This window comes from Ambystoma mexicanum, chromosome 6p (assembly GCF_040938575.1).
Source record: "Ambystoma mexicanum isolate Mex_15411 chromosome 6p, UKY_AmexF1_1, whole genome shotgun sequence".
NCBI lineage: Eukaryota > Metazoa > Chordata > Amphibia > Caudata > Ambystomatidae > Ambystoma > Ambystoma mexicanum.
Genome location: NC_090935.1, coordinates 623,431,057 through 623,446,717, shown reverse-complemented (window position 1 = coordinate 623,446,717; position 15,661 = coordinate 623,431,057). Strand labels below are relative to the sequence as shown.

At 45.8% G+C, this 15,661-nt stretch overlaps 1 protein-coding gene across 6 annotated transcripts in view; it reads right to left on the bottom strand.

Annotated features, from left to right (window-relative positions):
- FAM169A (family with sequence similarity 169 member A) overlaps window positions 1-15,661 on the bottom strand; it is a 988,180-nt gene that overhangs the window by 476,109 nt on the left and 496,410 nt on the right. For all 6 annotated transcript variants that reach the window (XM_069627477.1, XM_069627479.1, XM_069627476.1 and 3 more), the window contains exon 6: window positions 12,591-12,770. In XM_069627477.1, the coding sequence (XP_069483578.1) occupies window positions 12,591-12,770 (180 nt within the window). The remainder of the gene's footprint in view (window positions 1-12,590; window positions 12,771-15,661) is intronic.

The window sequence follows — 15,661 nt, the reverse complement described above, 5'->3', positions numbered from 1 at the left end:
GGCGGCCTAAATCCAGTTCTAATAAGTACTTTTCGTGTTCTGACCACCCTATTAGCTCGTTGGTCGCGAATTGTATGGTGTATGCATTTGCCGCTTCTACGAGTATGTAATCTATTTGTGTGTATGTGAGGTGTGGGGCATAGCTCTCAACCATTTGTGTTGCAAAGGCGGGTGAAATCACCCGATTTTGTTTTTGGGGGGTGAGACGCCCATTGGAATGAATTGGCGTGCAGGAGGCTTGGTGGGTGAGTCAGCCCTTTACAAGGCGGGTGACACCCGCCAAAAGCGTGTGAGTTGAGAGCCATGGTGGGGGAAGTAGAAGGTGAATGTTTTTTCTGCGAGTGCACCTCTCTCCATGCATCAATCACTTAGTTGATTTTCAGGAAATCGTTTGCCGACAGGACAGGGGTGTGGGGGGTCGCCCCTTGTCTCATCCCAAATCATGGCAGGGTCTGATATTACATTGAAGAGCCCCCTGCACCTCAACAAGCCAGTTTTCAAGCTGTCTAGAAAGGTAAAGAGGTCTTTACTGAAGGCCAGCTGTTTCCGATTCGGCGCATAGGCCGAGCAAAGAGTAACCTTGCGTGTTCTTATCTTCCTGTTGACTACTATGCATCTCCCCTCCTTGTCCCTTTGAACCGGCATTTTGGAGATCTAAAGATTTCTTGTAAACAATGCCTACCCCTCCTTTCTTGTGCTCTGCTAATGACCGTAGCACCCCCTCCAAATCCATTCCCCCTACCTTGAATTCCTTTCCATTTACAAATTTTGTTTCCTGAACGAACAGCACATCCAGCTTGGAGAGTTTAAATTCCCTCACCAACATGGAGCCCTTTTGCAGGGAATTCAAACCTTTAACGTTAAGGGCCCCAAACTGTATCCCGTTAGCCTGCACCATGATCCCATGTCAGATGTTTCCCCTCTGCCATAAATCATAGATGTGTTTGCTCAGTGTTTTCACAGGGTGACTTAACAGTTTCTATGTGAAGAATGCTTGTTTTGCCTATTCTGTACTAACTAGTTTGGATGTTTTTCCATGTCTGATGTGAGTTAGCCCACCCCCTCCCCCCTCCCTCCCTCCGTCTGAAAAGTGCCTCCTCCATTAAGCGAGACGCCCTTAAGTAGTAAGCGTCACACTACAGAGGCTCCTCACCAAGCTATTTGTGACTTTCCTTCACTTATAACTCTAACGGTGTAAACAGACTGCCCTAGTGAACATGTAAAACCAAAGAACCAACCATTCCACTATGTACTTAATGTAGACCTTAACATGGGGGGGAATGGCATCTCGAGTTTCCATTGCTTCACTCAAACTCCCCCCTGGTCCCTTTCCAATGTGACCCCTGCTTATGCAGTGTAAAGTTTGCCCTCCAGGCTGGGCTAGCCACAAATAGTGAGTCAGCCAACCTTTTAGTTCTCTATGAAGTCAGTGTTGCATACGCTCTCACAGAGTGTTATAGCGCTTATATTTGCTTGAGCCTTGAGAACAGCCCCTACGTGGGGAGGAGGCTATTGTTTTGTCTATGGGGCCTCTTATCTTCCGTGTGCCAATTTGTCCTGTTTCCTGTGTGCCCGTCCGCAGCCCTTCCAAGACTACTCTAACTTCTACTTCGAATGTAACACAGTATTCTCCTCCACCGCACTCAAAGTTAAATGAAAAGGGGAACCCCCACCTGTAGCGCACGTCTTGTTCTTATGACCAGGTCATGAGTGGCCGGCAGCCCTTTCTTTAAAGGAGTGTTAGTGCTGAAAGGTCCTGGCAAATTCTGATAGTAGATCCTTCGAATAGGATGGGCTCTCCCTCGCTCGCCTTTTGCAAGATGTCTGTTTTTTGCTTGTAGTAGTGATACTTAGCTAGGACCGACCTTGTGCCGTTTGGCGGACCCCCGGCTCTGTGTATTCTATCGAACTCGAATTCTGTGGCTGCTGGGGGAAATCAAAGAGTGTGGCTATCAGGGCTTTGACTTGGTTCTCTAGGGAGTATGGCGGCTGGCCCGGTTTCTCGCAGAGGCCCATGATGCAAATGTTTGTCCGCCATTCCCCATTTTCCATGCCGTCCAGCTTCAGTGGCAGATCTCTTTCCCTTTGTTCCAGATCCTAGAACCGGGCTTTGCTGTTCATAACTTTGAGGTCGCTGGATAGTTGGTTGTTTTTGAGTGCTTCTATGCAATTCTCTACTTTAACCATCCTGGACTGCAGGTCTGTGACTTTCTCGGTCAGGGTGTACTTGACAGACTTGATTTCTCCTAATTGGAGTCAAATGTCCACTTTGGTGGAACTGTCATGGTCTACCTTGGGGGATGTCCAGCTGGTCGTCCACATTGTTTGTTCGCATGTCTGCTGAATCGAAACAAAAATTATGAAGCCTGATCCTGGTGCACTGATTCAGGGTGGTTTGGACTTTTGGCACGCACTTGTGTATTGGGCCAGCGTTTCTGGTTGCACTGGTAGAATTTGCTGTATGCTTCACTTGTGCCAGGTGTGAAATGAGGTCTGGCTTTCTTTTGCGGGTGGACACAGGTTACTCTGTGGTGTAAGGCACTCCTGGTGGCAACAGTAAAGACAGACACAAGTGATCAGTTCAAGGGTGTTTATTGAACTTTATAATGGGTTAGATAAATGCCTAATCTAAACCTAAATCTAAGATGGGTGCAAGCTACGAGCATCAAATAATAATAAGGCAGTCCAAGTGGCGTCTTGTCAAATAAAAAGGGCCTATACTAAAAAATCTGTTGTCAATTCTTACTAGTAAATTACAAAAAGAGTATGGGATAATTCTCCAGAAAAAAAAGAAGTGTTCACAAAATGAAAGTCAGGATGGTAAGACTGGGTCTCCCTTCCCCACGTTTGAAGCATGGGACAAGACGGGGATCTCGAGCACAGTACACTCCTTGGCCTCATCTGCACGGGGTTCACAGTTCAGTTTAGCGATATCAAATATCTTCAGAGGCTAAGTCTCCTTCTTGCAAAAGTCTCTTGCTTTAGAAGGCTGGCTGATGCAAATAAATTAAACAGACAAAAAGTTACTTTGGTACTCTCGTACCTTGTGCGATTACTCTTCAACCCTTGGATCTCAATTTGCCGGGCTCGGATCCTCTTGACAATCTGGGCCTCCCTCTGTCGGCTTCACTACATCCTTTCAACAATTGCTTGTATGAGTAAAATGTCCTTTTAAATAATTCCCCACTGCGGACAACCCTCGACCAGGTTTACTCTTGTCAACACCATATTCACTGGTGTATGACTCTTGATGCAAAATAATCAAATAAACAAAAGTTCAGTGATATTTCCCCTTGGGCGATTGCCTCTCGCCCCTAGGATCTCCCTCTTTCGGGGTTCGGATCCTTCTTGCATTTTTTTTTAGGATATTCCTCTGTCGGGCTCGGATCCTCCTCGCAGTTTGTCTTCCCTCCGTCGGGTTCACTACGGCCTTTCTTTAACACAGTTCATGCATTTCCATTGGTACGACGTTCTTTCATTGTCAGGCATTTCAAAGCCTTCAGTTTAAACGTGTTTCACAGTTGATCTAATTTTTTGGGGGACTGGGGGTGGGAAAGGGCAGATAAGTGGTTGGGTGGGGTTGGTCATAGGTAAAAATAGGTGCTGGGGGGTTAGGCGCGCCCCCACTCCTAAAAAAAAAAATCAATGAAATCGGTGAACTGTCAAACACGTTTAAATTGCAGGCTTTGAAATGCCAGACGATGAAATGACATAGAACCTTTCAAACACAGTTCACGTGTTGCTCATTTTCATCATTTTTCATCATAAAGCAGAGTTTTCCTTATCATAGCTTTCTTTCAGCATCCCTCTGTAGGGTTCACACTTGCCAAAATTCACAGTTCACAATCTTATTGGAAAGCGGGTTCCCCTCCCCTAGCTTTCTCTCTGGCCACGGGTCAGAGACTTACGATTGTATAAGGGATTTGACCTAACCCGTAAAGGACCTCTCAGACGCCTCACACTACACTTTTCCTAGGGCTTCTGGTTCTTGGAGTTTCAAAGAAAAGGTCCCAGTCAGAGTCTTTGGAATGAGCACCTATGTGGCGCTGGACCTATCTGCTGCCGTACCTTTACTGGGCTTTCTTTAAAGTTCAATCACATATACAAGTTATTTGTCTTTCAGATTCCATGCGTTCAAAAATGTTGCCACTTGCAACTTTGGCCTCAACACAGTTTGGTTTACCATCAGCTTCCTCCGACTCACCGGCAGTGCTGAACCCGTTGGCTTCTTTGTTCACTGGAGTCAAGGATAGTACAACGGTAGCCAGCTTGCCTCTCTCCGCCTACGTTATCAAAGGGGGAGGCCCCCTGTGAACCCTTGATGTCTGCAGCTTTGCACACCTTATTGCGCTTGGTCTTATAATTTCCCTTTCGGAGGCTTCGCGGGACTGAGATGGAAAGGGCAACTCCCCCTTTGTCGTCCTTGTAGGTCTCACTGCTTTCCTTATCCGTTTGAACTGCCGGTTGGGTGTAGCCGTCACCTCGTTCATCTGCCTGACCCGTGTATTGGGACAGGTCAGGTAAACGGCTCTGGTGTTAGTCCGCTGTCTGTTATCGTGTAAGAAAGTATTTGTGTGGGTCGGGTAGAGCTTCTAAATAACCTACAAGGTAGGATGGGGAAATGGTGTCATAAGAAAAGGGCTGGTTGGTTAATTTGGAAAGGTGAGTTTTGTAGGGTTGGCGAGATGAATAAGGGGGACTGTGGGAACAGTAGTGGTTTATAAAAACAGACTGGGAATTCAGGAAATAATAACCAGGACGTAGATAAGAATGATTGGGAGTATTTGGGTGGAAAACAGGAAAACAGGGATTCTGGGAGATGTGGTTTTTAAATGCAGCAGGGTTTGGGCTTCTAGGGGATGTCTTCAATATAGAGTGGTTGTTGGATAAAGGGGATTCTTTGGGTGGAAGTGAGGTAGATGTAATCCAGCCTACAAAAGCCTCAGAAACCTTGTCGTCCTCTCCCTCTTCGACTGTATAATAGCGTGTCCCAGCAGTGGCATTCCCCCCCAGAGTATAACCATGGGCTTCCCTACCCAGCTGATCCTCCTTCACTCGTCTACCCCCAGGTTTCTTTTGTTGCTTTGAGGTTAGTTGGGCTCAGGGCGTGGAGCTAGCGCTACATTTTGGTGCATGCGCGGCCAGGTACTGCTGAGTGCTAGCAAGGCTGTTGCTCGTTGGCTATTAGCTTCAGTTTTGTTGGGTTCTTCAGGCTTTGTCCTCGGTTCCCTGGGAGGCAGCTTTGTTTCTATCCCCGCCCCCTCTGCCTATCATTGGGCCGGGGGGGGGGGACGGGGGTTCCCTTCTACGGGCTTGTTTCGTCTGTCCGTGTGGCAGGGGGCCGGTGCATGTCCCGCCCCAGTCTGGTGCTCAAGGAACTCCAGCTTCCCGGGTTCAGCTGAGGGTTCATGTTGTGCGCGCTGCAGCAGCTTCTTACTGTTTGCCGCAGGGAACGTGGAGGCTGTCCAGTGATCTGCGCAGGTTTCGCTGTCTTGGCTGCTGGCCGATGAGTCGGGCCCTCCTCTTCATGTCCTTGCTGCGCCCGGCATGCTTCCTCGAGTGAGCGCCACACTTCAAACCGGGCAGCGTTCGGGCCATTAGAGAGCTCCAATGCTTCTGTGTTTCGGTCCTCTTCTGCTAGAGGGGGTTCGTTATGGATATTCAGTGCTGGCTAGCGTTTCTGCATCGGGTTGGCGGTCTGCTTCACCATCACTCCTTTCTCAGTGAGGGAGATGGTGGCTTAAGCTGCCATGTTGTCTTGCACCCCCTGGTGGTCCTTAACTAATTTATTTTTGATTGGGGCCACTTTGTCTAGCATAGAACATATGGTATGATTATAGACATCCACCAAGATTGTTGGGGGATCTGAATCTGTAGTTGAAGCCTTGATACTGTTCAAGCATTCATCAGGTCACAATTCGTGATTATTTTGAGGTCCCTGTTTTTAATTATTTTACCTGGATTCTTTCCTTTTAAAAGGGGGATTTTGTAGAAGAATTTGGAAGACTATAGAGTAGTGGTCTGACCAGACACAAGGTGTTGTGTTCTCGATGTGCGCAGTCAAATTCCTGACCACTACCCAGTCGAGGATATGGCCTTTAACATGAGTTGGTGAGTTAATGACATGATAGTCAAAATTATTCAGGGCACATTCTAATATCGTGGCTCGTTTATCAGAGCTGTTATTATGCCACCAATTAAAATCTCCAACCAATAAAGTAGAGCAATTTGGGTCATGCAGTCTTTCAGGGATATGTAGGAGTTCTTGATTAAAGTTCGGTGTGTCTGTTGGAGGACGGTTGACTAATACAAGATTGATACAGCTCTGGGCAGTGGAAGTCATTTTCATTTGAAGGAATTCACTGTACGAGTAGTCACAAGGTGCACAGAACAATTCCAGGTATTTTTTTCCAATGATCGCAACACCACCCCCGAGGCCAGATCCTCTGTTTTGGCAGGTGATATTATACCCTGCCTTGAGGGATGGCGAGAGCAATCATTGGTCCACTTGCTTCTATGGTCCATGTCTCTGTGAGACATATCACATCTAAGTCCAATTCGAGAATGTAAACGTGGATATTCTTTGGCATGTTTTACAAGAGAACGGGTATTAAGTAGAGCACATTTCAGTTGCATGACTGAGGAGGAGTTGATATCCTGTGTTGCACGGGAGGCAAGATTGATCTCGGAGTGCAATGCATTTGGTAGTAGTGGTGCACTTGCTTCATCAGGGTTTTGTTCAGGAGGTTGTAGGGTCAATGTGACTAATGATGGGGAAGCTTCAACTTGATGGGATACAAGAGACAGCTGATTGCATGCTGTTTCAGTGTGGAGTGGGTGTATGTGTGCCTCAGCTAACTTGCTCCTGGTACATATCTCTACTGGGATATGTTCACAGAGCTGTTTGGATAGAGCCGGTAATGGCTATTCAATTTGAGTACTGACCATGGCGTTTCACTAAGAGGTATCTGTCCACAATGGCCTGTCGTCTAGGTTTTTGGGTGGCAAGCTAAAGATTTATACTGTAAAGGTACCCCATGGTCTAACAAAGAGGAATATTAAATAGTTGTTTATATCAGGCAATATATTTCCTACTAGTGTCTTGAGCAGCACACAATGGTAAAATGGAGAGGAGCAACTGTCATGATGCTTACCCCCGGACATCCAGACCAAGTCCATCAGTACAGTGAGCAGGCATCCAGACACCTATTGAAAACCCAGCCACCCTGGCTAGGGGCTATCTGGGTTCAGTCCTTGCGCCATAGGCGCCAGGCTCATATGAAGAAACTTACCTCATGCAGACCATGCTGCAAAGAATCCAAGCCAACGTGAGGCCTGGAAGGAATTACTTTGTTTCAGGGACGATTTTTTACTCGGTGTGGTCTTGGGGAACTTCTTACCTGGGACTACTTTGGAGGCTATTTAAACCACGCCCGATGAGCAGCACACGCTTTGCGTTATTCTGCATCCTGCAGCCTAACGCTCACCGTCCCTGTCAGTCCAGCATCCAGTCTTCTGCCACGCCTGCCTCGAATCCGGAGCTCCTAGAAAGAAGGGAAATAAGAAGAAAAGGTTAGAGCAAGAACATTACCTTCATTCTTCATCTGATCCTGGATCCTTCGCGCATCCGAAAAAGGAAAAAGACTATCTTGTGCGCGTCGCACCGCCAGCTATAGCGCCGCGCTATACTTACCAGTCTTCACAGCACCTCCTCGACCCGGCGCTGCTCCATCATTCATCGCCGAACTCCCGGCACCTAAGGGGACGTAGAAGGACAATAAGGTGAGCCAAGAAACCCAACAAAGACAATTTCTATTATCACTATAGACTTACCAAGTTACCGCCGGAGATATTATTCTTCTACACGCCACATCGTCGTACGCTGCACCTGTAAGGAGAGAGAAAGCAACAGGTTAAGCACTGGCATTTTCTACCGGACAGTGTTGGGTAACACAGACTCTTACCTAAACGCAATCAGCTGCTACGGGACAACCTCCTCTCGAATCAAGCTGCAAGACAAAGGAAGGAATCGGACAAGAGTGAATAACAGACATTTTGAACTCTTAAGAACCAAATACTTACTGCTCCTCGCCACTTACCTCAGAGTCAATATTCGTTTGGAACTCACCCAATTCCTTCGGACCAGTAAAGTAACTGGTTATCTATGCGCCCCTGCACTCCACGCAAGATGGAGAGCTCATCATTCAAAACCATAAGGTGAGACTGGTGAAAGGGAATATCGGAGGTGATTAGTGGGAAAACGGTGGGGGTGTGCTCGCTCAATCCACGGGTGGCTAATTCCCTTTCTCTGCTTTCAGGAGAATACTCCTACGGGTCAAGCAGACGAAATTGAGCAGGCCAGTCCAGTAAGTCATCTCTGCACTACAATTCACGTTGGTGGAGGCCGCAGCTATCCAGTTCCGACCGTCGCCCCTGTGGGAGCCAGGTGAGCGTAACAGCAACAAGTGGTTACAAGTGGTCCTACGGTCTGGTGTGTTGGTGTGCGGTTGGTGAACCCACAGTCTTTTTTCAGTGGATACTTTGCAGGAGAAGAACCTTCTGCAGACAAGCATTGAAGACCTCTATGCCTTTTTTTGTGGAAAGGTCCTTCTGGTGCGCCAAATCAGGTTTGGTCCCTTTGTTCATGAGCCTTTGGCGGGCTTCAGGACGGAAGTCTGCCCATGGTTTCTGAGTGTCTGTGGTGGGCAGAAGTGAGGGAGATGCCCGAAACTCCCTATGCTTGGTCTCCTAGGAGACCCAAATGCACTCTGGCGTGATTGGTTGGCTGACTGTCCGGCAAGGACAGCCAACCTGCTGGGTGAGTGCCACGCGGAGCAACAAGTGGTTGCAATGGTCTTACGGTCTGGTGTGCTGTTGGTGAACCCACAGTCTTTTTTCAGTGTGTACTTTGCAGGAGCAGGAGCTACTGCAGATTAGCATTGAAGACCTCTAGTTCAGCAAAGAGCAACAAATGTTTGCAAGTGGTCTTACAGTCTTGCGGCTCAAGGGGTGAGAGGAGTTACACCCATAAACCATGGCTCTATGACATTTGAGAAACTTCAAACTGACACAGTAAGCGTAGTGTCTTATTTTGCTTGCTTACTGGGTGGACTCCCATATTCCCCTTTACACCCTTTGGTCCTCAGGCATGAGAAATGGCGGCTGCTAAACTGTGCAGTGGTAGAATGCTTATAACAGAAAAGGGCTTGGCGGCACTGAAAAAACAGGATGAGAGGGGTACCGAACTGACTGGGCTCACTCAGCCCACAGGAAAAATCGGCAAAAACGCCAGGAGCCTTATCAGGACAGGGAGGAGTACATTCTCCCCTGCGCCCCTTTTCCAAAATAGTGGGCAGATCCTGCTCCCCTTCTTCTTTCAAGGAATTTACAGAAATATTGCCCATGACTGCGGGGATTAAGCAACCCTCACTCAATGATCATGGTCATACCACTAGTTTTTTTGATTACGCCAGCGGGAGGCGGTCTGTCAGTGAATTGGAACACAACTGCATGCCAGTACTTTCTAGACATCTGGGGAAAGGTGGCAAGGAGGGAGGCTACTTTGACCGAAGATTTCTCAGCAGAAATGTTTAGTGAATCTCTAAATAAATGTCTTGCCCTATTGGTCAAAAAGGGCAACTTTACGAGTACTAAAAGTCATTTACATCTGTATAATGATAAAGGAGTGCCGGCAAGGAAAAAGAAAAGACCGTAGGGCTCTGAGGTCGTTGGTCCTGTCTACTTCACAGTATTCATTTTCTAGAAACATCATTCTATCTTGGTATAAGGGACATCTAAAAGTGAATGCACCTATTGAGGAAAATCAGGAAATTTTACAAGCTTTGGTGGGAAAAACAATGCCAATTTCTGGTCCTTATTAAAAGGGAAAAACCAAGGGCGATGGCACACAGCTGGGATGCTCCCTAATGGAGCAGACATGGCTTGCTTATTTTAGGGAGAAATGTGCACGCCACGTGGCTGCTGTCGACTGTTTAATTCCCCTGACTGCTGTGGGTAAGCCGTTGCTCTTCCCTTGGGTGGAAGACATTTTATGGGTCATAGGATGAGCAAAGGCCTCCAGAGTGCCTGGCCCTGATGCCATCCCACCCATGCTCATAAAGAAAGATCCATGGGTTTGGGTAGGCCCTTTTTTGACACTATTTAAGAGTGTCTATGAAATGCACAGAATTCCCTCTATGTGGCACCAGTCCATAATCATACCAATCGACAAACAAGGGGACACCACTGATCCAGGTAACTTTAGGCCGATTGCCTTCCTAGACTCAACAAGCAAGATTTTCGACACATTATTACTCAGATCTCAGACACAAGCTAGAACCATTAGATCTTCCCTCGCGTTATCAGGTGGTTTTCGGTTCTGGTATCACCTTAAACGCAACAGTACTTTCGCACGTGTTGGCAGCAGTAAAAAAAGGGGGTGGTGGGTCAGGTCTACATTGCATCAATAGACAGTGAGCCGGAACACACTCTGGAGGAACCTCCTTGAGTGGAACACCCCTTTGAAGACGGTCCAACTTCAGGCGCTGTTACACTGCGATACAGTGCTGAGTGTAAGGCTCACGGGGCGAGGGGTGTGGGGGGAATATAGTGGTGGACCGGAATGCAGTGTGGAAGTCTATTGTTAAGTTTCCGGTGAAAATCTGCACCATAATTCTAAACTGGCTTGCATTTGCTGATGATATCATTTTGTTTCATAAATCACCAATAGGCCTTCACAGAAAGCTGACTCATCAACACGCCGTCAATAACAACTTGAAGGTAAATGGGAAAAAAAATCTAAAGTAATTATTTTCTCACCAAAACGGCGTCCGAAGGGCTTCATCTGGAAGGTGGGCAAACTGCCCCTGGAGCGAGTACAGTCTATGACATATTTGGGTTTTAGCTTGACCGACCAATAGCTATTCCAGGGAAGCCTAGAAAACATTCTTGAAGGGAGGGTTTACTGAACTGCTTGCACAAATGAAGAGTGCACTCTCAACTGTGCCTCTACCCCGTTTCCTTAGATTGTACCTACAGAAGGTTGAGCCAACTATTTTGTAAGAGCTGGCTATTGTGCCATTTGATGTGGGGTCCTACCTGAACACACTGCAGGGGTATCACTACATATTATCCCCACCAAAAATATCGCCCTATATATATGGTCATCGGGAACGGCCATAGGTGATATTTTTGGGCGGGGGGCAATTTGGGGGTTTTTGGGAGCAGGTATTGCGGGGGTATCCCCTGCTCCTTTAAAAATATTTTTGTATGCCGATATTTTTGCGGGGATATTAACACATGGAACCACTACAGGGCCATTTAAGGAAAAAAAAACTGGGCTTGGCCAACTCTCTCCCAAACGTAGTCCTAAGGCACGGACTGGGACTGGTTTCTCTAGCGGTAAGGGCTGTGTGGAAGGAGCTGTCAGAGTATGCTAAATTTCTCAAACTTCCAAATAACTCACTTTATGAAAATTTGGGGAGGTGTCTACCTTAAAGTATGCAAATTGGATCAACAACTTCAGGAGAAAAAATGTGCACCATTTTGCACTTAATAGGCTCATCGACTGAGGAACTGAAGATCACTCCTAATTTGGTGAAGAAGTTATTTGTGAGGTATTGGTGTGAAACTTGTGACTCGCTAGCCAGATACTGTCTTTATGAAGAGTATGCTAAATTTTCAAGGAATAGAGGGGAATCTCTACAATACGTGCGTATATTTCCTTGCCCAAAAGATCCGCTTGAGCCAATTTCCAATTCTTGAGCGCAGGAGCAAATGGGATACATCTATAATTAACACCAATTGTAGGTTGTGCATGGAGAATTCAGTTAACAAAACACTAAAACATATTGTTCTGAGTTGTACAGTGTTGGGGGAAGTAAGGTTGCGCTACTTGGGCTCGACAGAGCTTTCAGAGATGTTTTGGGTTAGTCTTATGTGGGGGAAAGGGGAGAAACTGATTGTGTCCCTCCACGCACTGTTGTGTGTTATGAAAAAAGCTGGAAGAGTTTTAGCTTACACTGTACGGCCCCCTGAATCGTAAAAGAAAAATTGAGAGAACTTAATGAGAAATTGGGTTGAGGTTTAATGAACTGCATGTTTCTTTTTTAAAACATAACTGTGATAATTGATTTCATGTTAGGTTTGGAAATGTTTTACATTTGTTTTATTTTTAAACTTCTTTTTATGCTGTTTGTGAAAAGCATATTTTTATAGGCTGAAACACAATAAAAAAACAAAAAGAAAATGGAGGTCTCCGTCCACTCGGCGCGGACCGGCAAAGACCGGCTTGTCCCAGAAGCGCCAGACGTTTCGGCATAAGGTCGCCGGGGCAGCTGGGAAATGTAGTCTATAGGCGGAGCTGGGTAAACAGTGCTCCATTCCTTGAGTGCTTTTTCTCTCTGCTTTCCCCTCTGCTAATAGAGAGAAATAGTTGAATAGCAAGAGTAAGGCAAGGCGTCACCTCAAAACACAAAACAGAATTCAAACACGCAGACCGAGCGAAAATCAACACACACATCGTGTTAAAGAATACCTAGCTCTTCTTTGAAGAGCCAGACAAGGGACTGTGAAATTGGGGTGAACTGTACCTGTGAACAAGGTCATCGAAATTGGGTATCTTAACCCCAGTGCATCTTCTGAGAATGAATCCACAAAATCCTCCAACATTTGGAGTCCAAAGTCTTTCTCCCGATGCCTCCTCCTCACAAACATGGTGTCCAAGACTGGAAGATGATACCTTTGTGTAAGGTAAGAGCTGCATATACTCCCTGTGGGCGTAACAACATAGAAACATGTTCATTAGTAAGTTAATTACCATCCTGGAGGGAAAAATGAAAGTGGAAATATTGTCACAGTTTGTTCTTAGCGTACCTATATGGGTGTATGTAAGGCACACTACTTGCACACACTTTCGATTAGAGATAGTGGACAAAAGCATAAAAAGATAGCATGACTGAATGGGAAGCTCTATGTGGCCATCTAGCCCATGTCATGAAGTACCAATTTACACACTACTGGCCTGTTAGCGTTTGCAATTTGGGACTTCTAGTGTTGCGCTTACATAGGGCCAGCTGACAAACCTTTGGTGTCAAGTGGTTTCATTGAGAAAAGATGGTTTGAATTATGAATTAGAGCACTCCTGATCCTACAGCTGCTAAATCTAATATTTACAGCATATTTCCCTTTCAATGTCACATATTTTCCAGCCACGAATCCACAAATGCAGCTAGCGCGCTTTTACTGAGGTTTTTGATGTTGGCTCAATATTCGTGCATTATTAGCCACAAGCGAACAGCATTTTTGCACGTCACATGAAATCCTAATTGCTCTCAGTCTAGCAATCCTGAAAAAGGCCACTGTATTGTCCTTGTGCAATATTTTACTTATACAGGTAGCTGTTTGTGTTTAAAGCAAAACAAACATATAAAAATGTGTAAAAAGACAATGACCCTAATTGGGAGTCTTGAGGTGCAGTAAAAAGTGGCAGGAACAGGAATACCATCACTTTTACTGCACTGCCAAATTTAGATTTAGATTCGAGTTTCAATTTTATTTAGTGTGGAGGACATTTCCTCCACACAAAACCATTACTGCTAGTGGCAATAACAACATGCATGAATTACCTCATGGGCTTCCGAAATGGGAAATAACTGAAGGATCTGCATTGCTCTGAATCATGCAGACTGTTCCTTTTATCCCTTTTTATTACCTGAGGTAATTCCACCACAATGATGCCCATTGTACTAACTCAAAACCCAGTGCCATTTAACTTGGATCAACCATGTCTTGTTTTTATTTTTTTCTCAACAAATATGCTACGTTCTGAAACATGGCGTTTTGCAACTTTAATATCGCCCCATCAGTGCCACTCAGTGATCCTAAGCTTCTAACTACAGTTTTCCTGTTCTGTGTCAAGCTTGGAAAATCCTCTATCTGGGGACTCGTGCCCATCTCCCTTATCTCTGAGGGACCAGCAATGAAAAAAACCCTCAACAGTCCCTGCCACTACTGCTTCTCAACCCTGTCAAGTACTCTGCCCGGTAAACTGAACCCTGCCCTGCTTGGTAAACCCCACCCTCCCCAAAGTATCTCTTTCACTAACGTTTCCTTTTGCTAATGGCCCTGTTAAGAATTCGAACCAACTTGATTTTTACATGGTTGACACGCAACATCTTCTGCTGGTGTGTTGTTCCAAAATAACGCCTGTATCCTTTGCGTAACTATCATAGAAGTGAATGCAGGGAAGAAAAGAATAGCCATATAATTTTTTCTTATAAGCTATCCATCTGAAGGAACAATCTTACAGTCTTTAAGACATCACATTTGCATTTGGTCCTTGCTGCAGTTCTCTGTAAACATTAGTGATACATATTTTCTAAATATTCACACACGATAAATGCACTCTCATTGACAGATTACAACAATCGCTAGAGAAAAAAAAAAGATGCATGACTTTTTAAATGAAACATTTATGTCAGGAGAGGAAAAGATATGTGAAGAGATTACACCGTAGGACTATTTGCCTCAGGAAAATTAACCGGATCAAGTCTAAATGCAGGAGTTACTGTAAGCCAGCTAATCCCCTTGACTACCTACATCAAGATTCAGCAGTTCAGGTTTTTAATACTGTTAAGGAGAATTCTCAGAAATGTGCTAATTCCCTCCACCTAAGAGACCCCCAGCAACTTTGCTGGATCTTGAGGACTTGATATTTTTTTTCCCTGGAGAGTGAGACCCTTTTCCCCACTCTCTCATGTATTTAAATTTGATTTTGAACTCTGTTTCTTTTGGTTATGGAGCCTGAGAAACTCCATTGGCATCATCTTTTACATTGTATCATACAGCACCTTCAGTGCAATGGCACAGGGAAGTCTACCAGATGTCCCAAGGTTTAAATATCTTATTTGGGATAAACTACTATTTCCCAGAGCAGTAAAGTGAAACTGACTTTACTTACATTTGTAACTTTCTAGACCTAGCACACACTATCTTACAATAGGGTGCTGGAGGGGTTACCTAGTATCCCCTTTGTCTAGCTTCTCATGTAACATTTTTATGTTACCCTTTCCTCACTGAATGGCTGGTGGCAGTGGTTTACTTTTAACTACCATGGTGTGCATTTACCGCGGGCTGCGTTTTCAGCTGCAGGAAAGCACCCAAGGGTGCCATTTCTGTCAAGATGGCTCAATCATCTTTTTTTCGGTATTTCTTTGTGGAAAGGTCCTACTTGAGATTTACTCTGCGCGAAAAACAAGTTTTTGTCCCTTTGTTCGCTTTGCCTCTGGCGGAATTCACGAGAGAAGCCTGCCTCTTGCTCCAGGGTGTCTGGTGGGTCAGGAATGGAGGGAGGTGCACGAAACCTCCTGTGCTTAGTCTCCTAGGAGACCCAAATGCACTCTGAAGTGATTGGCCAGCTGACTGTCGGGTAAGGACAGCCACCCTGCTGGGTGACTGACAGCTGGGCTGGAATGAATGCGAGAGAACTGAACAGTAGGCGAGGCTTTTGGCTGGGAAGGCAGAGTCGACCACTGGACGAAGGAACCAAAGAATAACTTGAAGAGGATGCCTGCTGCAACTCCTGGGCCGTTGGTTTGCTTGGTGAAGCCCTGCTGCTGTGCTGAAACTCCAAATTCGTATCGACAAAGAAGCCCCTGCAAGG